General features: G+C 40.9%; 1 protein-coding gene across 1 annotated transcript; it reads right to left on the bottom strand.

The window, feature by feature from the left end:
* Positions 1-475: 475 nt before the first annotated feature.
* On the bottom strand, positions 476-27829 carry GAS2L3 (growth arrest specific 2 like 3). Its single transcript, XM_073330959.1, has 9 exons — positions 27754-27829; positions 19316-19363; positions 16887-17055; positions 16033-16151; positions 14259-14400; positions 10160-10223; positions 9134-9272; positions 7923-8030; positions 476-2492 (listed from the first exon to the last, which is right to left on the bottom strand). Exons 2-9 carry the CDS (start codon positions 19337-19339, stop codon positions 1053-1055), a joined length of 2205 nt encoding a protein of 734 aa, XP_073187060.1. The 5' UTR covers positions 19340-19363; positions 27754-27829; the 3' UTR covers positions 476-1052.

Below are 27829 nucleotides of genomic sequence, written 5' to 3' on the forward strand. Positions count from 1 at the left end.
CACCATACTAGTATTTCTTAAACCCTATTTTGAGGGCTTAAGTGCTATGTAAGAAGCCTCACGCGGCCCTCTGAAGAGGGTGAATGTAGCCCTGTTAGCACTTTGGGAAACGGTTACTTAACTCCAAAAAGGAATGACCAGGTAGAGTTATTATAGCAGATTTAAACAGAAGACATAGCTCAGGGGGAAGAGACACTTTAAAAACAACAATGGCAATTTAATAAAACTGTCAACAGCACCATCCTCTTTCATTTTTAAAAAAATGTATCTTGTCATAATAATAAAAAACAACAGTGTGACATTCAGCCATGACATTCAGTGTGAAAGTGTTACTGAGACTCAACATCCTAAGGCACCAAAAAGATGAGTGCCAAAGCCAAGATTTTCAAAAGAGACTTGTGCCCAACTTGAGATACCTTAAAGCAGCCAGATTTTCAGAGTTTGGATGCTTAGCACCTTCTGAAATACCAGGCCACTTTAAGGCATCTCACAGTGTGCACCCAAAAAATCACCAGCCATTTGAAAATCTTGGCCTAGAGTCCTAATTCGTAGAATCCGTATCATCTGCCCATCCAAATGAAAGTGTTAATCCTGTTATCTTTATTTTCAAATAAGTTGGCTTTTAGTGATATTATACAAGTACAGTATATGTAATGGAACTAGCAACAGCAGGTACTTGACACCGATGTACCAGAGCGTTCTGAATCATCATCTGGATCCTACTTTGGAGAAATATCGAGAAGAAGCTAAAATCCATTTAAGGAAAGCAGCAACAGCCCTCCTCTCCAAAACCAAAACAGCCTTAAATCATCATGGTATCAACAAACTGGTGTACTCTGTCTGTACTGCGCTATGGTGAATAGCAAGTAAAGTTGCTTTTCATATGTAATAAAAGTGGAATGGTATTTAACTACAAAGTATGGACAGAGTATTTAGTAAATCCTTATAGAAAAAAAACACACACACTTAGGTCTCATACATGTCTGAGACATAAAAGTGTTACCATTGTGATTAGTGTAGTGCTATTTAAATGGAAAGCACCATATTTCTGCTTACTTTCTGGGTTTCTTACTGCCAGTCATAACAAAATAGTGATCATCTTGTTTAGCCTTCAAAATAGGATCTTTTAATACACGAGGCGTCCCCTTACCATATGCAGTTGTAGTCTTTCCTTTTGAGACGGGTTTCTTGGCTGTTGAAGCCAGGATTTCATCGCTCTTTTGGGAGGTTTTGATTGAGGAGAGATTTGTTGTGGAAGGCTGTGCTGTCTTTTTTGTCGTTTGTGCTTTGGCTGAAGTTTGGGGAAGTCGTACAACAGATAATGGAGTGCGCTCAGGATGTTTTGATAAACTGGATCCTATCTGTGGGCTTATACTGCTATCTTGCCCCTGTAAACACTTTACTGCAGGTCGTTTATTAGCAGCTGAAGCTACGCTCTTGCTTGGAGATGCCAGTGGAGGCATTAACTGTGATGTTTTACCAGCTGCAGACGAAGATGCAGAACCTGGCTGTTTTAAGACAGGAGTGGTTCTGAGATTCCTCCCTGGGCCAGATCCTGTTTGTGGCACTATTCTGGGAGGCCGGGACCCTATTCCCAATGCTTCATTGTTACATTTGGAAGCAGGTTTTGCTATTTTTGCAAGAGACTGATAAGAATGTGAAGGCTTAGAAACAACAGGCAGATTTGCGTTAGGTGGCCTAGCAGATTTTGATGAGGATTTTGAAGCAACAGAATTAAGTTTGGTGGTAGAGTTAGATACAGTTTTGCATTTAGAAGGAGCATATTTTTGTTTTGAAGCAGTCATCTCTCTTGTCCCAGGTAATTCTGAAAGCTGACTTGTAGAGCAAGAGAGGGTAGGATGTAAAATTGCTGCTGGAGAATTCTGGGATGGTGGAATTTTGATGTTAGGAGTATCAGGGGACCAGATGCGTTTGCACAGTGGCCCTGAACAATCAGGAGCAGTATTTAATAATGCAGGTGAAGAACTTTTGTTTACAGGTTGTGCAAGTTTTGAAATAACAGAAGATGGTAAGTTGCGTGCAGAAGAATCCAATTTCTTTGAAGCACCTGTTAAGGATCTGAAAGGAGACTGGGCACCCTTTGCTGGAGATCCTTGTAACTTGGAACGAGCTGATATGGACTTGGTTGCTGCTTTTGGGGATGACAGGGCAGGTGACTGTGGACGTTTAGATAATGCCTGCTTACCACTGGCCACCTGAGCAGCTTTTAGAACTGAAACAGGAGTGGCTGGTTTTGAATTTTGTTTCTGAAACATATTAATAGCCGATATGGGATTCATGAAAGGAGGCTGCAGAGTTCTAGATGATGAATCAGGGGTGTCTTCATTGAGGCCACCTTTCTGGAATGCCAGGATTTTTTGCTCCAGAGTTGCAAATTGCAGCACTCGACATGGATCATATTTGAGAAGAAAACCTTGAAGAGTGTCCCAGCCTCCACCAACACGTACCATCACATGTTTTCCATGCAGCATCTGAGAATGGCAGAACTCTAAAATCATATCTACTTTAGTACACAATTTATTACCAAATGTAACACAGGAAGTGTAAGGCACTAGCAACTTTAATGTATCCTATTTCTAAATAATAGCCTGAATTTCCTGAATAGCAGCCTTTAAATAATAGCCTGATTTTCCTCTTATTTTAAATTCCCCCTTCCCCCCCCCTTTTTTTTAAAAGGAAAGGATTTCAGGGTTTTTCTGCTCCCCTCTTGACATTAATAAGGTTTTTTCCAGCAACTGAGCCACTGACTGAATATGCAGGGGCAACTGAGTGTCTATGGGCTACTAGGTGTTATGGTAATACAAATACAGTACATTCCCATTTATCCAAATGGCCTGGGGGACATGTGAAACTTTCAGATAACTGGATTAGGATAAAAAAAAGTTATTAACTAACACAGGGCTCTGGAGAGGGGACATACTGGATTTGGATAAGTAGGATTTTCAGAAAAAGGGAATTCAGATAACTGGAATTATAGTGTAATAAAATAATAAGTGTAATGTGACAGATTGGTTTATGTTTGTATCAAATTGTTGTATACAATGTTGCTATAGCCATGTCAGTGCCAGATTACCTTTCCCAGACCCGAAGAACAGCTCTGTGTAGCTCAAAAGCTCGTCAGTCTCACCAGCAGAAGTTGGTCATAAGAACGGACATACTGGGGCAGACCAAAGGTCCATCTAGCCCAGTATCCTGTCTTTCGACAGCAGCCAATACCAGATGCCCCAGAGGCAATGAACAGAATAGGCAATTACCAAGTGGTCCATCCCCTGCTGCCCAATCCCAGTTTCTGGCAAACACAGGCTAGGGACACCATCCCTGCCCATCTTGGCTAATCTTTTTTGAACCCTGTTATAGTCCTAGCCTTCACAACATCCTCTGGCAAGGAGTTCCACAGTTCCACTGAGTGAAGAAATACTTCCTTTTGTTTGCTTTAAACCTGCTGCCTATTAATTTCATTTGGTGACCCCTAGTTCTTGTGTTATGAGGAGTACATAGCACTTCCTTATTTATCGTCTTCCCAACCAGAGATTTTATAGGCCTCAAGCATATCCTCCCTTAGTTATCTCTTTTCCAAGCTGCAAAGTCCCAGTCTTATTAATCTTGCCTCATATGGAAGCTAATCCATACCCCTAATCATTTTTGTTGCCCTTTTCTGTACCTTTTCAATTCCAATATACAGTACCCTTTTTGAGATGGGGTGACCACGTCTGCACGCAAATGTGGGTGTACCATGGATTTATAGAGGCAATGATAGTTGGTCTTATTATCTATCCCTTTCTTATGATTCCCAACATTCTGTTAGCTTTTTTGACTGCTGCTGCACATTGAGTGGATGTTTTCAGAGAACTATTCACAATGACTCCAAGATCTCTTTCGTGAGTGGTAACAGCTAATTTAGACCAAATCATTTTATATGTTATAGTGGCATTATGTTTTCCAATGTGCATTACTTTGCATTTATTGATATTGAATTTCATCTGTCATTTTGTTGCCCAGTCACCAGGTTTTATGAGATTCCTTTGTAACTCTTTACTGTTCTGCCTGGGACTTAACTATCTTGAGTAGTTTTGTATCATCTGCAAATTTTGGCACCTCACTGTTTACCCCTTTTTCCAGATCATTTATTAATATGTTGAATAGGACTGGTTGCAGTACAGACCCCTGGGAGACACCACTATTTACCTCTCTACATTCTGAAAACTGACCATTTATTTCTATTCTTTGTTTCTATCTTTTAACCAGTTACTGTTCCATGAAAGGACCTTCCCTCTTATCCCATGACAGCTTACTTTGCTTAAAAGCCTTTGGTGAGGGACCTTATCAAAGGCTTTCTGAAAATCTAAGTACACTATATCCACTGGATCACCCTTGTCCACATGCTTGTTGACATCTTCAAAGAATTCTAATGGATTGGTGAGGCATGATTTCCCTTTACAAAAAGGTGTGTTGATTCTTCCCCAACATATTCTGTTCATCTATGTGTCTGATAATTCTGTTCTTTACTATAGTTTCAACCAGTTTGCCCGGTACCGAAGTTAGGCTTACCGGCCTGTAATTGCCGGGATCACCTTTGGAGCCTTTTTTAAAAATTGGCGTCACATTTGCTATCCTCCAGTCATCTGGTACAGAAGGTGATTTAAATGATAGGTTACCACAGTTAGTAATTCAGCAATTTCATATTAGAGTTTCTTCAGAACTCTTGGGTGAAGAACATCTGGTCTGGTGATTTATTTCTGTATAGTTAATCAATTTGTGCCAAAACCTGCTCTAATGACACCTTAATCTGGGACGGTTCCTCAGATTTGTCATCTAAAAAGAATGGCTCAGATTTGGGAATCTCCCTCACATCCTCAGCTGTGAAGACCAATGCAAAGAATTCATTTAGTTTCTCCGTAATGGCCTTATCTTCCTTGAGTGCTCCTTTAGCATCTCGATCGTCCAGTTGCCCCAGTGGTTGTTTAGCAGGCTTCCTGCTTCTGATATACTTAGCAAAATTTTTTCTATTACTTTTTGAGTCTTTGGCTAGTTGTTCATCAAATGCTTTTTTGGCCTTCCTAATTATATTTTTATACTTCACTTGCTAGAATTTATGTTCCTTTCTATTTTCCTCATTAGGATTTAACTTCCACTTGTTAAAGGCTGCCTTTTTGCCTCTCACTGCTTCTTTTACTTTGTTGTTTAGCTAATGGGGGCAGTCTCTTACTATGTTTTTTAATTTGGAGTATACATTTAAGTTGAGCCTCTATTATGGTGCCTTTAAAAAGTTTCCATGCAGCTTGCAGGGATTTCACTTTTGGCGCTGTACCTTTTAATGTCTGTGTAACTAACTTCTTCCTTTTTGTGTAGTTCCCCTTTCTGAAATTAAATGCTACAGTGTTGGGCTGCTGTGGTGTTTTCCCCACCACAGCAACCCAATAACATTTCCTTCCAATACAAGATATTACCTCACCCACCTTTCTATCAAGTTGTGACTTTCAAAGAATGTGACCTATCCTTTCGGTACGTAACTGGAACTGCCTAGAGCAGTCAAAGACAGATGCAAGGCAGCTTACTGTAATGCCCAACACCTCCATGGAAAAACCAACTTTAGAATCATCAACTGTGATTGTTTTCCAACCAAAGGCGTCCAACTTTAGAACAACGGTTTTGCTACAGAGTGTGGCTAGGCAGAAGGAAACTGGCTTTCCTAGTTTTGGCTCCAGGGTGCTGAGCCATCCCAGTTAATCACCCAACTGTGGTTCTGAAGCTGATCAGTTGGTCACCTGACAGAGGAGACAGAAGCTTTATTTAAGAGTAGGATCTGCTCAAGGCTGCCTCTCTCTCACTGACCAACCATTGCCAGATGGCAGGAGGGCAGTATATCCACTTGACATACTGACTGGCTTAGGACTCACGAGATGGGTGAACATACACTCAGGGGAGAGGGCATATAGGCTTGTTATTTTTCCCAAAGATCTGTAACTCTTGTATGTTTTGAGAGTAAGGATTACTGAGGTTAAGAAATACCTGTGTTCCTTGCCTTACCTGCCACTTGGTCCCTAAGGAGTTAAAGTATAACCAGAGCACCCATGGCAAAGTTAAACGCTGGGGGTGCATACACAAGCAACTAGGGCAGATTGGGAGGTAACAGCTCTGGTTTCGGAGCCTAGGGCAGATGGACAGCAGAGTACTACACTGCAACGAAGAGTGTCAGACAGGGAGTCTGCACCCAAGCATCTGCCTTACAGGCCCAGAGCTAGAAAACAGCGAATGGACTCTGCTCAGACCCAACTGGCTTGGAAGGCTGGATCCATTTATAACGAACTGGGGGTAGCTACTAGGCAGGTCTGTAACATGTACACAGTAAACTGAAATAATAAAGGAAAATTGTTCCTGCCTACTTCTTTCCGTTATAGTAATTGTATGTGTCATTTCAAACTATAGGTACCTCATTTTCAGACAGAAAAGTTGTTTTCACATTGATGATGCCCCTTCAACATTTAGGATAGCATAAGAATTTGTGAGGTTAAGGGGTAGATCAGCTACACTACTCAATAGCCCAGAAGTTTGATAGTCAACATTCAAGGATTAATATTCTATTCAGTTATCTTCCTTTATTCAGAGTCAGAACCTGAAGTGCAGACACAATTCAGTAAGGCACTATACTTTAAACTTAAGGGATTCTTTCTGGTTGTCACTATTTACATGGCAATGATGTTTGGGTCATTATTTACAGTATAAAAATCACGATATCCCCTTTTAGAGAATTTCTTTATGAAATGTAATTGTATACAAATTTAATATGAAAGTCATGAAGACACAAATATATAGTGATCAGTTTCTGTGTAGCTAATATTTCATGACTTCAGTGCTTGTTTCCTTGTTAAACTAATATTTTCGAATTAGTTCATACAGATCAGAGTGCCAACAGCCAGGACTGGGGGGCGGTGGGGGAGGAAATGTACTAGATATCTACAGACTAGAGGATTAAACCTGTTAGCCAGACAGGAAGTCATCTGTCTCGTTCTTGGTCTTTCCCACCCTCCCAGACACTACCCAAATATCTGCAGTGTTCTGACACAAAATCCCAGATTCACAGCTGCTGGAGAGCAGGTGCTGGAGGTTCAACCAAGATGCTTTTGGCTCAGTCTCTGGCTAGACAGTATTATATTTGAAGCTCCAACCACCCTCTGATAGTCAGAAGAGAAAAGAAGTTTTCTGCCTCTTTCTCCCTACTCCAAAGTCTCCTGGCTGCTGCACACACTACTCTATCAACTGTCTAGTATAGCAGGTTGTTGTAATGCCCACCCAGTCTATCCACACACCAGTTTCTAAGCCAGGTTTAAAAACAAAAACAAAAAAAACAACACTTTCCTTATGACCAGACTCAAGTTCCTGCCAGTTCTGCTTCTCATAGCTTTATGCATAGAGTGAATGTCTGCCCCCATTGTAGAGCAATTATCCCCGCCTCCAAGTGGAGGTTGAGGCCATTCCACCAAGCTGGTGACGAGAGGAGTATTTTGATGGGCCACCCTCGGGTCCCTTTCCGAGGTCCCTAGGGTATAAAACTGTCATTACTACAGACGGGTGTATGGACGTTCTGATGGGACATTACAACAATCTACTGTCCTTGATTTCCAGTGTTCATGTGTCTAAACAGTATTCCCTCCCTGTTATGCTCCTAGGTCACCAGAGGTTACCAAAGACCTGCAAGAGATTCCAAGGGGAAAGAAGACTGGAGGGACACTGCCAATGGTCCAGGGATGAATCCAGTGAGACAAAACACATGCAGATTGTACATTCCTGTTGTGCTGGACAGACATATGAACCCAGGTGAAAAACCCCAGACCACAGGCCGTATAGGACAGAGGCAAAGCTAACAAATGAGGTGAGGAAACATTTTGAGGAACCGCACTTACTCGTATGAAGAGTATTTTATCTCCCAATCTATAACGTCCTTCAGATAAGTACTCAATCGAAAATCTATGGGAACAGCTACAGGGAGGATCTTCTGCTATGTGCTTAACCTAGATTTTAAAAAGGAAAGTAGAAAATTGTTAGAAAATTGAGTTTTTTCAAAAAAAGATTACATGTGTGTTGTGTTTTTTGTTTTGTGGATTAACCACTGATAGGTCATTTAACCATGGCAAAAGATTAAATATATCCCTGTCAAAAAACTTTCCCTCATTACAAGATGGCCTGAGCAGATAAAACTCCTAGATGTAATATAAAAGAAGGTCATAGAAAGGCACACATGCACGGACGAGAACATCTGAGCTATTCAAAAAATTAAAGTAATCTTGTGTGTGCGCAGATCTGGTGCTTCTAATTTCTCATTTTATTAGAACAAACTTTTTCCTATTTAAATTCCCTTTCTTTACTTTACCCCAATTCATTTGTCAATAGTTGTAAGGGTAGCTTCATAAAGATAGACTTTATGTCTCAAGGAATTGTACCAGATGACTGGGCCACTCTTGAATTGTTGAAATGGTTTTTAGTAGGCCCAGTCTGACCTGTCTCATAAGATGAGCAAATTGGTCAAGATTCTGTACTTGGTCCAAAAGCACCAGTATTCTCCAAGATAGTTGGATGAAAGTCTGTTTCCTTAGGGGTGCAACTACAGAAATTTGTTCTCACATTACTCCAAGATATTTTAGCAGGTTTGTTTCTTTAGCAAGTTTTCATATTAAAAAAAACCCTTTCTTTTGAAACATATGTTTTAAAAAGCCTATTCTTTTAATATTAAATAGTTTGGCCAAGTACCACTAAATAATACCAGTTAAGACTTACACATCCAGTATGTTGCATTAAATTTCCAAGTTTTTTTTCCTCATTCAGTGTTTCCCTGTCTTCCATCAGTACAGGAAAGAAGGAGGGAGAGATTTCAGTACAAGCTTTCCCTTTGCTGAAGTGTTTGTCATGCATCCATTTAATACTACGACTTATAGATAAAAAGATTCACTGTGTACATTTAGAACATGTCCATTGGCGGAGGCCTATCCTTGCCCTTTCAATGCAAGAAGGCACCTATATGCTACATAGAAATTCCTTGCATTTAATGATCTAAATAGCACATATGCAAAATTAGGAGCTGGAGTAATTCAAAGCACAAAATATGCACAATACTTACTGCTTCATGCAGTTCCCCATGGTGGCAACAGGACTTTGGGGTGCTGAGAGATGTTACTGGCCCGGAGGTCATTAACAATGTCTCTTCTAACTCAATTTCGTTCTCCAGTTTTACTAGCACAGGAGGTTCAACTCCATACCTGAACACAAATATAAAGATGATAATGGGGTAAGAGGAGACCTTATGAAACTAAACAAATACAAAGGAGCCAATGAAGAAAATACATGCAAAGTGTTGAATAACTGAACAGAGAAAAAAAAACAGCTCATATAAGAAAAGTCTGGTCAGTCAGAGGATTAATTATCTAATAAGTTAAATAATAGCATTAAGGTTAGAATTTCTCTCAGACACGCTTTAAATTGCTTAGAATCATTTTGCTGTTGTCTGGGTTCCGTTTAAATAGCAGGTACACATCCCCAGTGAATGTACCACAGTGGGGGAAAGATGGTCTCAGAGAGGCTACAGCAGAAGATAGTAAAGTTTTCACCAGATCAGAACAATTTAAGTTATGAGGCAATGTTAAGAAAGTTGTTCTTATTCTCAGTGGAAAACAGGAGACTGAGAAGACTTAGAGGTTTTCAAAGGTATGACATGATTGCAACAGTTGAGGCATTTTTCAAATTTAAAGTTTTAAGAACAAGAGTTAAAGTTCTGTTTTTGAGGCCACTTAGGTCTCCATTGATGATCTCCCCTCCTTACAGATGTAAATATCTTATTGCTATCTATGTGCTTGATTGTGACGTTTAGGCGTAACCTGTATTAAGCAGCAGTGTGGAACTGAACCTCACTAGAAAGCATTCAGGCAGGTATTAGCAATGATGGGAAATTTTTGAAGAGTATCCTTAGCATAGGTAGGCCATAACAGCAGAGCTGTTAATTACTCTCTGAACCAAAATAGAATCTATTTTCATTGTATTAAAAGACTTCAATTTGCAAAATACGGTATGTAACCCAACACTAAAACTTTATATGCTTAACAGAACGCAATTTTTAGCTTCTAGTTAGAAAACTACACGGAGTTCATACCTTGATACGATGCGACCAATTTCCAGAAGACAGAGATACACCTGTCTTGGATCCTTGTGCAAAACTACAGAGGAAAAAATAAGTCATACTTCACGTCTGAAAAGCTTTACCAGATAAGGGGTGGCCTGTGAACTAAGTACAGAAAATAGAAGGCAGGTAGGGTTTTCACCCATTCCCTAAGCCAGCTTTACATCCTGCAAACAAGATACATAAACACACAAGACTAAGTTTTCAAGTGTGGGATATTACAAACAGCCTCAACAAGACAGAAGGTGCCTGTTTGAAAATTTAACAGGTGGGTGATGGAGGCTGACATCAAGGGCCAATCAGAGGTGGGAGTTGACATCTTGATAGTGAATGAGAGAAGATGGGTAGGGTGGGATAGGCTGTGAAGGCCTTGAAAGTGAAGACAAGTAGCTTTATGCCTAGATCACAAACAGAAGTCTCAAGCTTCTGTTTCACTAGCAATCAAGATGTTTGGCTTGGTATCAGAGTGGGCGAGGGGGACAGAGCATCCAGAAACACACTGCTGCCCATGTGAATGCCATTCTGGGGTCACTTAATTCGCTACCTCCATAACCTCCTGCCCATTCTAGGGGTTGTTTTTACAGCATGTCTCTTGGACAGAAATGGGTAATTGCCAAATCACAAAAGCAGCCATTCCCACTTCACCAGTCAAGAAGAGCTTGAAAGCTTGTCGGGGCAGGGGGGGAATTGGGGTGAGAAGACTTGCAGCCTCCCTAATAAGACTCATTGCCAAAGGCACACAACGTTGCCATTTATGCCACAGAGCCAGTTTCTGAAAACAGCAATAAACAGATTTCAAAATACTTCTAGCTACAAACAAAACAAGACAGCATTGGGAAATCCTGACTGCTGATCCCAAGGAAGTTAAACATATTTTAAGTAGTTGTTTCAGAGTGCATTTAATGAGTTTAGGCTCTTCAGTTTATACAGAGTGAACTGGGGATATACACAAGCATTTTTTTTCTCCTACTTGCACCACTGAAGACTGAAATATAGCAATAAATTTAATATTTTAGATTAGATTAGATCAGTGGTGGGCAAACTATGGCCCGCAGGCTGGATCTGGCCCCTCGGGGCTTTGGATCCGGCCCACGGGACTGCCACTGTCGAGGGCTCCACGCCACTCCAGGAAGCGGCCACACCACGTCCCTGCAGCCCCTGGAGGTAGGGGTGGGGCGGCAGAGAGCTCCGCATGCTGCTCTTGCCTGTGGGTACCTTCCCCAAAGCTCCCATTGGCCAGAAACGGGGAACTGCGGACAATGGGAGCTTCGGGGGAGGTACCCACAGGTGAGGGTACCCACAGGCTCCCCCAGGGGCCACAGGGACATGGTGCCGGCCGCTGAGCGGATTGGCACGGGGCCAGGGCAGGCAGGCAGTGAGCCTGCCCTGGCCCCAGTGCACGCCGCTGACACCCTGGAGCCGCTCTAGGTAAGTGGCGTCTGGCTGGAGCCCAAACCCCTCCTATACCCCAACTCCCCGCCCTGATCCCCCTCCTGCACCCTGCACCCCTCCTGCGCTCCAACTCCCTGCTCTGAGCCCCCTGCCGCATATTGCGTCCCTCCTGCACCCCAACTCCCTGCCCAAGCCCCTTCCTGCACCCCGCACCCCTCCTGCACCCCAACCCCCTTCCATGAGCCCCTCATAGACCCCACACCCCTCCTCTGCCCCAACCCATTGCCCTGAGCCCCTTCCTGCACACCGCACCCCCTCCCACAGCCCTGCAAGCAATTTCCCCACCCAGATGTGGCCCTCGGGCCAAAATGTTTGCCCACCCCTGGATTAGATTGAAAGACAGATAGATAGGAACTGGAATGGGCACCTCCAAATGGTAGCAATGAGAATTTCAAAGAATAGTTAGCCAATAAAAGAGTAGGCAGTGACAGAGGCCATTAAAGTGTCATAAACATTAGCAGTGTGTAATAACAGTTTTTTAAAATTAAATAAATAAAATCACCCTTACTGTAACTGCAAACTACATTTTTGGTCACTATTGCAAGTTTTAATGTACATTGCAAATATAGATAATTTTATATGTTCTTTTGATAGACAAAGAATTTTGCAATATTTAAAGGGTACCTGAGTTGCCACAGAAAGGCTTGTGCTTGTTTGTTTCTATTTAAAAAGTAGGTGATGCAAAAACAATTAATTATCTTACAATGAATGTACAACTTTTCTTAATGAGCAGTCAAAGATTTCATTCCATCTGGAAGATCAGTCTAGCAGCTGCTGGTAACAAAGTACAGGCTGAACACTAGAGGCATAAACTCTATTGACAATCTGTTTCCGTAACCGTCTAGTTAGAGGGGGAAAAGTCAGGGGTTGAGAGTCATATAGGGTAGATCATGAGGTAAACGTTAATTACTAACAGACTGTTGTAACTTCAGGCACAGAATCCTGACGTAGCTCTCTAATTTAGCCATCATGCGTGTACTATTCTGACCACTTTATATAGCAAGAAAGATTTCTAATACCGAATAAAGGAGATTTTTGTGTTTTAACAATTTCCATGTAGTCTCTTGGCACTTTAAAAGAAAAAATGCTTGTCTTTCTTTCAATTATTCTGTTTTGGGGGTTTTTTGCTATGCAGAAAATGTGGCATTTCACTGCACTATTTTTATTTTTTCCTCCCACAATGCAATTTTTCAGAGGCTTCAAAGACACTATTCAGTCAGATTACTCAATGCAGCCATAAGCAAATGATCCTGCAAAGCTTCTCACATGAGCCGTCCTATCAAAGTCCCAATCACTGCTTATGATTATTCCTGTCTCATACAAGTATGGTTTGAAGAGCACCTCAGTGCCAACTGGCAAAGGCTTCATTGTTCTGTCAGTAACTCCTATCAGGCCTGACAAACTCACTACACCTAACACGCTGCAATCATAGTATTTATCCAAAAGCATCTTGTCAGGTATCAAATGAAAGCTGGTGACATACTGATCATTAAAGTTGTTGTAAAATGGATGTATTAAGATGATATGAGGAATTATGCATATGTATGGATATTATGCTTTAAAGTCTGTAACCAAACAAAGGGAGAACCAGGTTTCTTCCAGACAGGAGGGAAGGTAGTTCTCTCTCTGTGAAATATAAATTAAGCACGGTAAAGTCAATACACAGGAACTCCACTTGCATGTAAAGTGAACAAGAAAAATAGATGGATGGGGGGGATGTGAACTCAACATGGTGTCAGCATGTCAGAAAAATAAATAAATAAATCTCATCTGGGGTGCACTTCAGAAGGATACATTTCAAAGGACAAAGGGATAAAATCTAGGTCCTGGTTATCACTGAAAACTAGCAAGCCCTGCAGAAAAATCTTAGGTGAGCGACTGTTTTAGACAAGGATTATAACCAGTTAAAAGCTTTACTATCTAGAAAATGTTTTATACTTTGTTTCATTTGTACCCATTTCTGTTTCCCTTATTCTTACTCAATACTCATTTGAATCTGTGAATCTCGGTTCTTGGTTAATAAACTTACTCATTTTAACCATAAACAAATTATAATTCAGTGTTATAGAGGACCTGATCCTGACGTGTAACCTTCCAGCTGTGTGTACACTGTCTTTTTGGGGACAGATTAACTTGGTAATTACTGTGAGCGTCTACCGCCAGGGGCTGGACACTACAGGGGGATTCTTCTCTGGAGCTCAGGGATGGGGGTACACTAAGTGTTACCCTGCAAGGCAAAATAAGTGTTGGCAGAGTCCTGAGGTGTGTGTTTGGGTGGCTATCTGAATGAGTGTAAATCTCCTCACTGTATTTTCCACTGAATGCATCCGATGAAGTGAGCTGTAGCTCACGAAAGCTTATGCTCAAATAAATTGGTTAGTCTCCAAGGTGCCACAAGTACTCCTTTTCTTTTTGCGAATACAGACTAACACGGCTGCTACTCTGAAACCTGTCGGGGAACTGATACACAGTTTAGCACCAGCAACTCTCTCTCTACAGCTGAGGCAGAGGGGTGAGTCACAATCCTGGGCACCCCAAGGAAGTGTCACAGTAAGGGTCAGGAGAGGGTCCATGGAGAGTTCTATGCCCCCAAAATAACTTTACAAAAAGAGATAATTACCTAACCCTTCAGATTCAAAGAGATAAGTCTCATCAACTCCAATACACCTACACCAGTTCAGGAAGTTGGCTGTATTATCTCTAGCAAAGAAGGATCCTGATGGTGCATTCTTCTTACATGGAACACGTCTCATAGGAAAATTCTGGCAAAAAGTATTTCAAAAATTAATGTACATATGCTGTGTGCACAGATACATAGATGACATTTTGAAACACATTTTCATAAGATCAAATAAGAATATCAAATTTAAAGTACAACAATGGTGGCTGGCTAATAACTATTTTATTATTTTTTAATAGCTGATGTAACCTACATGCATATCTGGAATGCAGATGAAGCTTTCCCCATTTGATGGCTAGCTACAGCCAGGTCATATATAGGCCTTCAAGGAGCAAGTCGTCATTCTTGTGCACAGTCTAAGAAGACAGCGGGTGTATGGTTATTCTGTTGAAGTCAAGAATTAAGGCGGGGGAAAAGAAATCTTCCACTGCAACTCTGCATCCTGGGATGCAGTAGTGTGGCCTCTCCTGAAGCAGTCTCTACCGCTGACCTCCACCAACTCACAGCACCTGGGGAAGTTTAGGTGGTGGCTCTAGGTAGTCATGGTTCCACTGGCTGCACCCTCAAACTCCCTGTACAATGCGGCAAAAGGATTACTCTTAGAGCACATCTCTAGAGTACACAGAGGGTGTTGACTAGCTACATGGACGACACAATCCTTTTCACCCCATCCCCCCAGAATATAGTGAAACTGCACTGGCTGTCACATTCAAGCACTTTTCAAGCCCTTCCATAAGCAGATGGGTGTGGTACGGAGGGAGAAAGAGGGTAGAGTTTCCTTTAGAAAGTAGTGACTTGCTTTCAGTTTTTTCTAAAGCAGTTTATTAACTTTGGGGATATAGGTGAGACATCTTCTCTCTTCCTTTCACAGCCAATGATGATCTGCAACATTCATGGGTGTCCCTTATCAATAGGGCCCTACCAAATTCACAGCCATGAAAAACGTGTCACGGACAGTGAAACCTGGTCTCCCCCCCGCGAAATCTGCCTGCCGTAGGGGGGTCATGGTATTGTCATGCTGCCTTCAGAGCTGGGTAGCCGGAGAGGGGTGGCTGCTGGCCAGGCACCCAGCTCAGAATGCAGCACTGCGGCCAGCAGCAGTGCAGAAGGAAAGGTGACATGGTATGGTATCGCCACCCTTACTTCTGCACTGCTGCTGATGGTGGCATTGCCTTCAGAGCTGGGTGCCTGGCCAGCAGCTGCCGCTCTCCGGCTTCCCAGCTCTGAAGGCAGCACAGAAATAAGGGTGGCAATACCATAACCCCCCATACAATAGCCTGGCAACCTTCCCCATGGTTTTAAATTCTGCCTTATTTGAATTTTAAATTCAAATATCTGAAACTGTGAAATTCAAGATTTTTAAAATGCTATGACCATGAAATGACCATGACAGTGAACTTGGTAGGACCCTACTTATAAATATACAACATGGTGCTCTGTGAAAGTTGCTCCCTTTTTACTATCAAACACCTCCCTCGAGAAGAATTTTAGCAGTTAGTTACTGATATGTAGCCTTAATATATTTAGCTATAGTTAAAAATGTAGGCCTTCCTGTCAGCTTCTACAACACAGAGTACAAATATAAAAAAAGACATCGTGTTTCTTATTTCCAAGTACAATGCACACAGAACGCAAATTTGTTAAATGCAGATAAAAATTGGTTGCTCATAAAGTGATGAAGTTTATCAATTACTGTACTAGTCAGATGGCTCACCCTTAAGTCCTTTGAGCTACAGCATTTTTTAATTGTACTTTGAAGGACACCAACCAACTGGCAGAGTAGTACGCCATTATCAAGCTCTTCCAGCAACCGTTCCGCTGTAACGTCTACCCCTGAAAATAAAAACTGGAAAATGTTAGAATTATTCCAGAAGAAGGCAAGCTAACACAAACTATATGCAGACAACTCAGACATGGCATTCCACTATTAAAAAGACACAAAGTTGGGCTGTAGTCTACAATAGAAGTGAAATCATCAGAATTTTGAGTACCAGTTTTTATTCCATTCAACTAAAACAACTGATGAATGGCATAAACTTTAAAATTTCTGCTACCTTACATATTCACCATAAAAATCAACTGCCACTGAAGTAATATAAATATAAGCTTTTATTAAATCTAAAAAATAGAGATACATCTCTAAATTAGTATTTGTACTGTGTTTCCCCCTTCTCAACAACCACTGTTTCAGCCTGTGTTAGTTATACCCTATAACTTTGGATTGTAAAGAGAATTGGCATGCGTTTTATAGGTAAATAAACATATTTAATTATAAACTATTTCTATTAAAACACAGATAAAAATCAAACAAAATATGCATTATTTAACTAGACTACAGACAGACCAGTCATTGAACAGGAAATATAAATAAGAGGTATTAAGCTGGCATCGACAGTTATCTGCTCATAAAATCTGAAACTGGAACATGCATTTTAATTCAGTTTTCCTTATTATGCAAGCCCAGTCACATTCACTCGCTCTTAGCAAATTTATGAATATGAAAGGTCAACACTGGCCAGGATAATGGATCTTTCAAATTCATTAGACAATGATGTATTTTAGCATTACCCAGTAATCCAGATAGCCAGATTGATAGATCTTCCTGCATAGGCACCAGAGTTGCTTCATGCCGCACAGATATCCACTGATCATACAGGCAAACATCTGCCAAGCCCGGGCCATGTCTGGGAGTCAGAGGGCTTCGTGGAGTTAGAGGAATATCATCTCCAAACCACACCTAAACAAGATTTCAGTAAGTTAAAACAAATGGCTCTAATAGTTGCAACCTCCAGTAATGGAATCTGATAATTTCCTCACACAAACAATAATCAAGTAATGACATAAGAGATCTAATTTTGATTTTTTTTAAGCCACTCATCAACCCTGCAAAAATCTATTGCAGCTTTCAATCTTCATTCCTAAGTTCAGATGCTACCACATCACTATGATTTACAGTTGTCCCTCTGAGTTATATAAGAAAAATTTCTCTCCCAAAAAAGGTCTATTTTTTAAACTGCCTTATAAATAAAGAATTAATTCATAAAACTTGTAAGAAAGTTAGTATTGGGCAGAATCCACAATATAAAAAGACAAATCTACAGCCTAAAACCAAATTTGCTGCTGGTCTCTCTCTCTCTTTGATCAAAGATTTCACAGGAGGTTTTTGTTTAGGGGGAAAAAAGAACATTAAAATTCTTATGCTACAGTAGAAAATGTAGAAACCTAATTTCCCCCATATTAATTTCCCCCTACTGTTACTCACACCTTCTTGTCAACTGTTTGAAATGGGCCACTCTCATTAATCACTATAAAAATTATTTTTCCTCCTTTGGTATCCTGCTGTTAATTTAATTGCCTCATTAGACTGACCTCACACTTGGTAAGGCAACTCCCATCTTTTCATGTATTTATACCTGCTCCTGTATTTTCCACTCCATGCATCTGATGAAGTGGGTTCTAGCCCAGGAAAGTTTATGCCCAGATAAATTTGTTAGTCTCTAAGGTGCCAGAAGAACACCTCGTTGTTTTTGCTGATACAGACTAACACGGCTACCACTCTGAAAGTAGAAAATGTGTTACTGTTCAGACTTGTTTAATACAGGAACACACACTTTTTAGACACTAGTCTTCACCTCTTGTATTCAACCATTCTAAAGCAATGTGCAGGGGCACTGAAAATGTTTTCCTCACTATGGGGCAGGAAGGAAGACTTCATTTGCTCAATATACCATAGCATCAATAAAAAAAGGATATCAGTCCAAGTCTTCTAATTGTATTTTTTCCCTGTGTCAACACCTGTCTCATGTTAGCAAAGAAATAAGAAATTCTGACATGATATATAAAAGCCAGCCTTGCAGAAACTTTACCTGCAGTGCCCAGTGACTGTCAAGAAAAGAAAACGTAACAGAGAAACTGGGGCAGATGAAAATTTGTTCTGAATTGTATTAATCTGTGCCTTTAACTCCACTGTTTTCAATGGAGTTCCACTGGAGTACCTGAGAGGAAAATGTTATATTGAACTGCAAGTTCTTTAGGACAGTTTGGGTACTGGGAGAGGGAGAGAAGCAGCAAGGAAGGACTTCACCACAGAGTAAAGCAGAAAAAAGTCTGAATAATAGGAGACAATGAGAAAGGAAAAATTCAAGTTCTTCCTCTCACACCTTCCATATAGAAATCCTTCCACAGATATATCATTGGAATATGACCCTGTGAGATAAGGAGACAGAAGGGTAAACTTGGAGTAATTCATCCCATGATTCCTGGCAAACTTCCATTGGGAAATTCCTTGTAGAATTTAAAGAAAGGAAAAACCCATGAGAGAGGGAAATGTCTATCAGTAACATTATTAAGGGTTAGCTTCGGGAGTCAAGGAGAATAATGGGGATGAAGAAAAAATGATGAAGAAAAACAAATCAAAACCCCTTCCTCTCAGAGGATCTCATTCACCCCACAAAATTTCATTCCCTCACCATCCCATCACCCCGATAACCTAGTCCAGACACACAACTAATTGTTGATTGAGTTCATCCAGGATTAGCCAGTTGATCCCACCAGACTTTTTAACTTGTGGATGGACTGACTATATATTCTCTTATAGAATTAATCACTTTGCAAAATCTAAATATTAATAGTTACACAAATAAAGTCACTATATGTTAGGAATAATTGTGTTTGATTTAGTCTCTTACTTGGCCTTAGAAAGGCTCTTAGATAACAACACTCAAGGAGAAGTGGTGTGATCTAGCAGTTGAAACAGAAGGCTAGGCTCCAGAACGTCTGGGTTATATCAGTCCTGCCACTGACTCCCTGTGTGACCTAAGGCAAGTCAGTTAACCTCTGTGACTACATTTTCCCACCTGTAAAATGGGGATGGTAAAGTTCTCACAGGGACAATTGTGAGCCTTGCAGTAATTTGTTTGCAAAGTGCCCTGTGATCCTTGCATAAAGAAAAGGTGCCATAAGAAATATCAAGCATTTTTATTATTAATGTCATTTACCTGAACTGAATGCTGCATGGTCATCTGTATTTATACGAGAGTGTTTCCCTGGAAATGGGGGCGGGAGGGAGGAAGAGACGAAAAAAAAACAAAACAGCAAATTATTTTTAATGGAATAACTTCTAATTTCATATAAAAGTTAAAAAACTATTGGGTGAAAACGGTCAGATTGACTCTCTTAACACAGTTATAATCTTGACCTGATATTTTACTACTCTACACCGTCAGAAAACAGTAAATATTACAGGACAAAATGGCACGTTTCTTCACTTCTATTTAGCTATAAATAGTATTTGAAACGGTTCACGTGCTTCCAAGGTGTCAAAGCTCTCCGACTTGTAGAAGAGGAAAAAAATTCCAAGTGTGCTATTACATCAGTTATCCAACATGTACCCAAAAAACCTTAACTTGAAGTTAAGGTTGTTGGAGTCCATTCCTATATATCACAAACAGCATAACTGCAGAAAATCATGTGTTAAGGTTCTCTCAGTCTTTAAAGTAAAATATTATGTATGGAAAAGGAAGTGATTTATAAAAATTCGTTTATTCACATGGAATACAAAGGAGAAGTCAAAATTCACACAGAAAGACAAAAGCAAAATGTTTTTATTATATAATATTTGAACTGTGGTAGGGCCTAAGAGCCCCAATCCTGAACAAGGACCCCCTTATGAAAGGCGCTGTACACACACAGAACAAGATAACCCCTACCCCAATGTCCTTTCCAAAGAATGCCATATCCTATAATGCATTTCATATATGGTGTAATTCTATTTCATGTAGCAAAATAATTAAATTAAAATCACACATGCACTTAATAAAACTGAAAGGAAAAAAAATTCAGAATGTCTTTCATACATATGATACAGGAATGCCCAACATAATTGTTGCATGAACTCTGAAATATACATTTATCTTTCATAATTTGTCAATCACTCTGGAGTAAATACCACATGTTAGAAAAAGACATCTGTCAGACATTTCTTTAAAAAAAGAAAAAGAAAAACCTGCTTGATGACAACAGGAAAAAAGTTCTAGAGTCACCACACAGCCAGAGTGGGATTAAAGCACATTTGTGATGTTCTGACTGCGTGTGTGTGTGTGTAAAGTCAAAGAGAAACATAAGCTTACATTTGTAACACAAGTCTTTAGCTTTCTCTAAACTGTAAGTTTTACTACAGACCGAAGTATTTCCATTTCCTAAGAAGAGTTTGTGTTGTTTCTTTCCCATCTTTTCTCCCCATTACCTTGGCCTTTGTATTCCACCCACTACAACATATTTTAATAAAACTTTACAAAACATACCTTAAGACCATGCAGTTACACCTACTGTGAAATCAGTTTGTTTTCAGACAGAAGTTTTTTTCTTTGTATCAGACTTGTCATGCTGATCAATTAAAGATTTACTAAAGATGCCCTGAGTTGGTTATATCTGAACATGCAAGAGTTACATCACCTTTTTATTTGCAGGAAAACAAAATAAATAGTGGGATTGTCCTCTCCCGGTCATTTTCCTCTCCACACATTAGAGGAAAAGGGCAGGGTACATAGCAGGCATTACAAATGAGCATGTTATGCTTCCCACGAGTTAGTCCAGGGGCATATATTTTTCCTTTAGCATAAGAAATCCTTTGTCCCAAGAGAGAGCCCCAGTAAGAGGCTTCATTGACTGTTTAAAAAAAATATATATATATATGGATGGAACAGCCAGTAGAAAAGCTGCTCTCATTAAAATAAGGAGCCCCACATAATCAAACAAGAGCCTTAATATGATAACTGCCAATAGAAGAACAAAAGGTGGCCTAATTCACAGGGAGTGCTCGAAACAAGAGCACAGTAAAATATTCACAAAGCAGCTATTACAAGAATGTTCAGCATCTGCACTTTTGGGGAATGCGAAACAAAACTGGTCTTTTTTAAATACATAAACAAATAAAGGGATTGAGGAAAAATTGTGACCCTTGAACTTCATGCACTTCTTTTTACGTAAGTTATTTTGCAATCTTAGTTGTCATGGGAGGGCTCTCTAAGAAGCTAACACTCTGCATTTACACAGTAAACATCTGAATAATCATAGCAAGGATACATTTTTCGTGTCCCCAAAAGGACTCAGACTAGGATTACAGACTGCTAATTTAAATTCTCTCTCAAACCATCAGTTACAGGCAGATGTGGAGTTCATAATTTTGAGGAATGTAGGTTACCACAGCCCATACAGGTATAGCAGTTATGGTAAAAGATGGGTGTTGGCTGGTGTCAGGTGGATTGGCCCTTGGTCTAATACAGGGAAGGTGAATGGGGGAATTGGAATGTATAGCCCCTAATGGGCTGGTGGGTATGGGACCGGGTCTCAGGTGGCCAGTGTGTAGAGATATGCGAGATGCTGTGGTCCACAGGGGAGTTGATTCAAACTAGTAAGTGGGTTAACAGACAAGTCTTCTCCCCCCAGGATATTGGAGTTCTTTGGAATACGAGATGGGTGAGTGTCAGAATTAAGGCTGCTGCTGCTGGAAGCTTGTTAATTTCCAGACATAGAAGTTTCTCACGTTAAACCAAACACTCCACTATAACACTGTGAAGTGTAATTGCTTTTTAGTATAGGTATCAGCAGTCTTAACTATCACAACCAGGGCTTGAAAAATCTACTCCCCCAGGGCAAGTAGGAATCTATGGCAGGCAATTGCCATCTTCCATTCTAAACAAGTTGCCTTCTTTTTAAAAAGGATTAAGTCTCTAGTGCTGGTTTTTATAGCGGAAGCCTTCAGAATGAGAACACTGTAACCAAGACAGTCAATAAATCTGCAGAAGTGGCTCCAGTCCTGCCACTGTGGTTCAGATGATGAGTCAGCTGCCACTATGAAGAGTAAGTTGACCTGAAGAGCTGCATCCCACCTTCACCCCCTGAAGGAGAGAGCAGAGGCAGGGTTTCATCCCCTCCCCCTCCAAAGCAGTGGGCACAACCATCCCAGCCCAGCATGTGTGTGGGCTCCTGCCACCATCACCCCAGGCTGGGGAACTGTGTGTGCATTGGAAGGACAGGGGATTTCTGTCACCACTCCTGCCACCCCAGCAGAGGAGTTTGTACAGAACTAACTGTGGGGGGAGAAGCATTAATTTATTGTTGGAGGGGCCCAGCTAGGCTGATTTGTTGTGGGGTGCAGACCAGGCATTAATTGATTCATTAACGGAGGCAGGAGCTGGCAGTAACTGGAGGCTCAGAGGTAAGCCAGGGAGGCCAGGGTGATGGAGCTAAGTGGAGGGTAGGGGAGGGTGCTGGATCACACAGCTGTCAGTGTATCTCAGGAAGATGGTATGGCTTGGGGCACAACCCCTGCACAGGCCTCAATGGCCCATGCAAACTCCCCCCCACACACACACTTTCGACATGCCCTCGTAAGGTGGTTCACTTGCTCTCTACACCCCACAGTGCCACCACCTGGTGTACAGCAGATCCAGGAAACAGAACCACAGGGATCTCAGTCTATATGAACCAAAGTAGGGTGACCAGCTGTCCCATTTTTAAAGGGACAGTCCCATTTTTTGGGACTTTTTCTTATATAGGCGCCTATTACTCCCAATCCCCTGCCCTGTTTTTTCACAGTTGCTATCTGGTCACCCTAAACCAAAGCATTTACTGCAAAAATGAATAAGAACTCAGGAGGTGCATCTTGGGGTTTGTCTGCGCTGTAACAGTTAACTCAAGTTACTACACTCAAGCCAGCTACCTCAAGCGAGCATGATTGGCAAGTCAGAGTGACTGGATCAGCAAAACTATGAGTTGTTGTACCTTGAGCTGCTGCAACCCCACTGCATTATAAACTCCAGTTAGCAGCGCTTGACCTTCAGCCCACCTCCCTGTCAAGCCAGTTAGCTTAAGCTTAAAGCATCACTTAACTTGAGCTAGAGATTTGTATGTGGACAGGAGTTAGGGGAAAAACTCAAGTTACAGGTCAAGCTAACAATGCAATAAAGACAAGCCATTAGTGCATTGTTTTAAATGTCAATCTATTAGATGCGTTAAATAAGATGGGTAGTTCATATTCATTGGCCCTATAAGTCATTATGTTGCAAAAAGATGCTAAATTAGATACAAGCTATTCTGTAATGCAAATTTACAAATCTGTCCAAAGTTACATATGCTGTAATTAGAGTGACCCATAAGCAGTTCAGACACTGAGCAATACAACAAAAAAGTCAACTCAACAGTTATTGGCATCTGAACTATAAAGGAGGTAGCCACTAATTTAGATGGATGTGGAAGCCAAAGCCATTTATAAACTCATTACAAAATGTTTGTATGTAAGACTGTCTCTCTCTAAATATAGGTTGAAGATTTAAATATAAAGCATGCTGGGGTGGAAGACTGCAACCCCCAAGACAGTCAGAAACAGTCCATTCTGAAATTGATGGAAGTTTTATATTAGTTCTGACAGTATTGTTGGAACCCACATCCCTACAAAATATGTTCATTTTTAAATAAAAAACACAGCTTCTTTACCTTCATAATGTCAGTTGGTGTAGATTTAATATATCCAGGATATCTTCATTATACATACTGACAATTTTGTTTTGTATGTTAGGTTCTTAAATGTATCAGAACAGATGTGATGCCTAGAGCGTGCTACTATATATTTTACTACAGCAACTATAGCCTTCCAATTACATTATAGGAAACAAAACTTCTGCTTACTTTCAAATTGATTTCCTGGGGCGGGGGAAGGCCTCAAAGGCATGGAATAGAGAAAGAACCAAATTAGTCACCAGGGCTCAAACACCTTGGCAACCACCTATCTTTTCATCAGGGTGTATAGCAACCGTGCTCCTTAGGGAGTCCCTTTCTGGAGCCCTAAACAATGGAGTATACAGCATTCTGCAACTCCCAACTTTAATACAGAGGTGAGGCTCCTGAACTCATACAAGTCCCTGCATGACAGAGAAGTTCACTCAAGTCAAGGAGCATTTCCTGCTGGAACATGTCAGCTCAGCAAGCAGCATCTTTACAGCAAAGGTGTAACTGGTTCACTTGATAAGAATGGGTGTAGCCTGGGGGAGCCGTGGCTACAACATGGCCAGAGCCAGCTAACATGGTTTCAGATACGTTTGGCCTGGACTTCACTGCTAAAAAAGTGTTTTTTACCTCCGGGTAACTAATGCACATGAGCTATCCTGAAGTAAACAGCTCTATAGCCCCTCCACGTGTTGACGTCAGGGAGCTTACCTCACGGCAAAACTGGAGTGCCTGGACTTCACTGTCGCTCCACCTCAGAAAAGTTCATGCACATAAGTTATCTCAAGGTAAAATGCGCACCTTTTTTAGCAGTGAGGAAAAGGCACCTCAACAGCACATCTCAATAGTGCTTTTCCATCACGGTAAGCTAACTGACTGATAAAAAACACCCTTTTTACCCAGCAAGGCAGGAACTCGGAGTGCAGCCCTAAAAGTCTCAGCATGTTGCTCTTTGGGTAGGCAAAGCCTGGCCATCCTGTTACATGACTATAGTCAGGAACCAAGTAAAAGGTTTTAAAAGACCCCTGGCAGGAGCAGGACAAATTATAATATGGAAAACCTGCCTGTGTTTTACTTTGAAAATCCTTACACAACACTAGTAAGATTTCAGATGTATAAATCTATGCCTTAAAGTCCAAAGGTAAATAATACTTTACATTTATATAGTTTCTGTATCCCAAAAGATGCCAAAATGTTTTACAAGGTAAAATGCAGCCCACCATTTTTCAGCACACTGAACAACAGGAATGGGAATTTTAGCCAAGGACATTTGCACAAACCACATTCCTATAAAATCAGTACTGGGATCAAGGGTCCAGGTAGAGAACACTGCACCCTGATTTTAAAGATGTCTTCCAAAAGATCCCCGTGGCACTCATCTTACAGGATCCACTTCGGAAGGGTAGTGTTGACCCGATTGGTTCCTGTGGTTCCGGGAGCCTGCTTTATCCAAGTTTGATGATTAAAGGCCCTGAGGTGAATATAGCTGACCTGCTCAGCAATAGTGACCATAATGTAATTAAATTTAACATCGGGAGATGGGGAGCCCGAGCAGGGGGAGAGAAATACCAAATAAGACTGCCACAGTAATACTGAACTTCAAAAAAGAGGAACTACACAAAAATGAGGAAGATAGTTAAACAGAAATTAAAAGGAATCGTCACAAGAGTGACATGCCTGCAATTTGCATGGAAACTTTTTAAAAACAGCATAGTAGAGACTCAAATTAAATTTTTTACCCCAAATTAAAAACAGTAAGTGGACCAGAAACATGCCACCATGGCTAAACAACAGGGTAAAAGAGGCACTTAGAGGCAAAAAGGCATCATTTAAAAAACGGAAGTCAGATTCTGCCTAGGAAAATAGAAAACAACAAACTCTGGCAAGTCAAATGTAAAAGTGTAATTAGACAGGCCAAAAAAGAATTTGAAGAGGAACTAGCAAAAGACACAAAACCTAACTGTAAATATTTTTTAAAGTACATCAGAAGCAGAAAGCCTGTCAAACTATCAGTGGGGCCACTGGACGATCAAGGTGCAAAAGGAGCACTGAAGATAGATAAGGCCACTGCGGAGAAGCTATGGCTTACACTGCGCAGAGTTTACAGTGGCACAGCTTCATTGGTGCAGATGCTCTAAGCCAATGGGAGAGAGCTCTCCCATAGACTTAATTATTCCAGCAGAGGCAAGAGCTCTCCCACTGACATAGTGCTGTCCACACTGGCGCTTAGGTCGGCACAACTTATGTCACTCACGGGTTGGCTTATTCACACCCCTGCACAACGTAGCTTAAATAAGTTGTGTACACAGCCTAAATGAAACCTTCACATCAGTCTTCACTCCAGAGGATGTGAGGGAGATTCCCACACCTGAGCCATTCTTTTTAAAAAAGACAAATCTGAGGAATTGTCCCAGACTGAGCTGTCTATAGAGGAGGTTTTGAAACAAATTGATAAATTAAACAATAGCAATAAGTCACCAGGACCAGATGGCATTCACCCAAGAGAGTTCTAATGGTACTCAGATATGAAATTGCAGCACTACGAACTATGGTATGTAACCTATCACTTAAATCAGCCTCTGTACCAGATGACTGAAGGATAGCTAATGTAACACCAATTTTTTTAAAAAGGTCCCAGAGGTGAACCTAGCAATTACAGGCTGGTAAGTAACTTCAGAACCAGGCAGATTGATCATTTTGTTTCAACCAGACACATAGATGAACATGATATGTTTGGGAAGAGTCAACATGGCTTTTGTAAACAGAGATCATGCCTCAAATCTATTAGAGTTCTTTGAGGAGGTTAACATATATATGGACATGGGTGATCTAGTGTATTTGGACTTTCAGAAAGCCTTTGACAAGGTCCCTTACCAAAGGCTCTTATGTAAAATAAGCAGCCATGGGTCAAGAGGGAAGGTCCTTGCATGGTTCAGTAGTTGGTTAAAAGAAGGAAACACAGAGTAAGAATAAATGATCAGTTTTTCACAATGGGGAGAGTTAACTAGCGGGGTCCCCCAAGGATCTGCACCAGGTCCAGTACTGTTCAACATATTAATAAATTATCTGGAAAAAGGGGTGAACCATGAGGTAGCAAAGTGTGTAGATGGTACAAAATTACTCAAGATGGTTAAGTCCAAAACAGACTGTGAAGAGTTACAAAGAGATCTCACAAAACTGGATGACTAGCAACAAAATGGCAGATGAAATTCAATGTTGATAAATCCAAAGTAAATCACTTTGGAAAACATAATCTCAACTATACATACAAAATGATGGGGTTTATATTAGTAATTACCACTCAAGAAAGAGCTCTTGGAGTAATTGTGGAGAGTTCTCTGAAAACATTCGCTCAATGTGCAGCAGTGGTCAAAAAAGCCAACTGAATGAGGAACCATTAGGAAAGGGACAGAAAATAAAACAGTAAATATCATCATGCCGCGATATAATTCCACGGTATGCCTACATCTTGAATACTGAAGGCAGCCCTGGTCTCCCCATCTCAAAAAAAGATATATTAGAATTGACAAAAGTACAGAGAAGGGCAACAAAAATGACTAGGGGTACAGAGCAGCTTCCATACGAGGAGAGATTAAAAAGACTTGGATTGTTCATTTTAGAAAAGAGACGACCGGGGGGGTGGGGGGGAACACGACATACGTCTATAAAAACATGAATGGTGTGGAGAAAATGAATAAGGAAGTGTCATTTACCCCTTCACATAACACATGAACTAGAGGTCACCCAAGGAAATTATTAGGTAGCAGGTTTAAAACGAACAAAAGGAAGTACTTCTTCTTTACACAAGGCACAGTCAACCTGTGGAACTCATTGCCAAGGGATACTGTGAAGGCCAAAAGTAAAAGTGGATTCAAAAAAGAATTAGATAAATTCATGGAGATCCATCAATGATTATTAGTCAGGGACGCACCTCCATTCTCTTGGGTGTCCTTAAGCCTCTGATTGCCAGCGGATGAATCACTGAAAAATAGCCCTGTTCTACTTCA

Source organism: Lepidochelys kempii, chromosome 1 (genome assembly GCF_965140265.1).
Source record: "Lepidochelys kempii isolate rLepKem1 chromosome 1, rLepKem1.hap2, whole genome shotgun sequence".
NCBI lineage: Eukaryota > Metazoa > Chordata > Testudines > Cheloniidae > Lepidochelys > Lepidochelys kempii.

Coding starts and splice junctions, on each gene's coding strand:
- GAS2L3 (XM_073330959.1), bottom strand. CDS start 19,339: ATGACCATGCAGCATTCAGTTCAG. Junction 16,152..16,886: donor CTGGCTATCTGGATTACTGG/GTAATGCTAAAA, acceptor TTTTATTTTCAG/GGGTAGACGTTACAGCGGAA. Junction 2,493..7,922: donor ATAAAATACTCTTCATACGA/GTAAGTGCGGTT, acceptor TGCCATTCTCAG/ATGCTGCATGGAAAACATGT.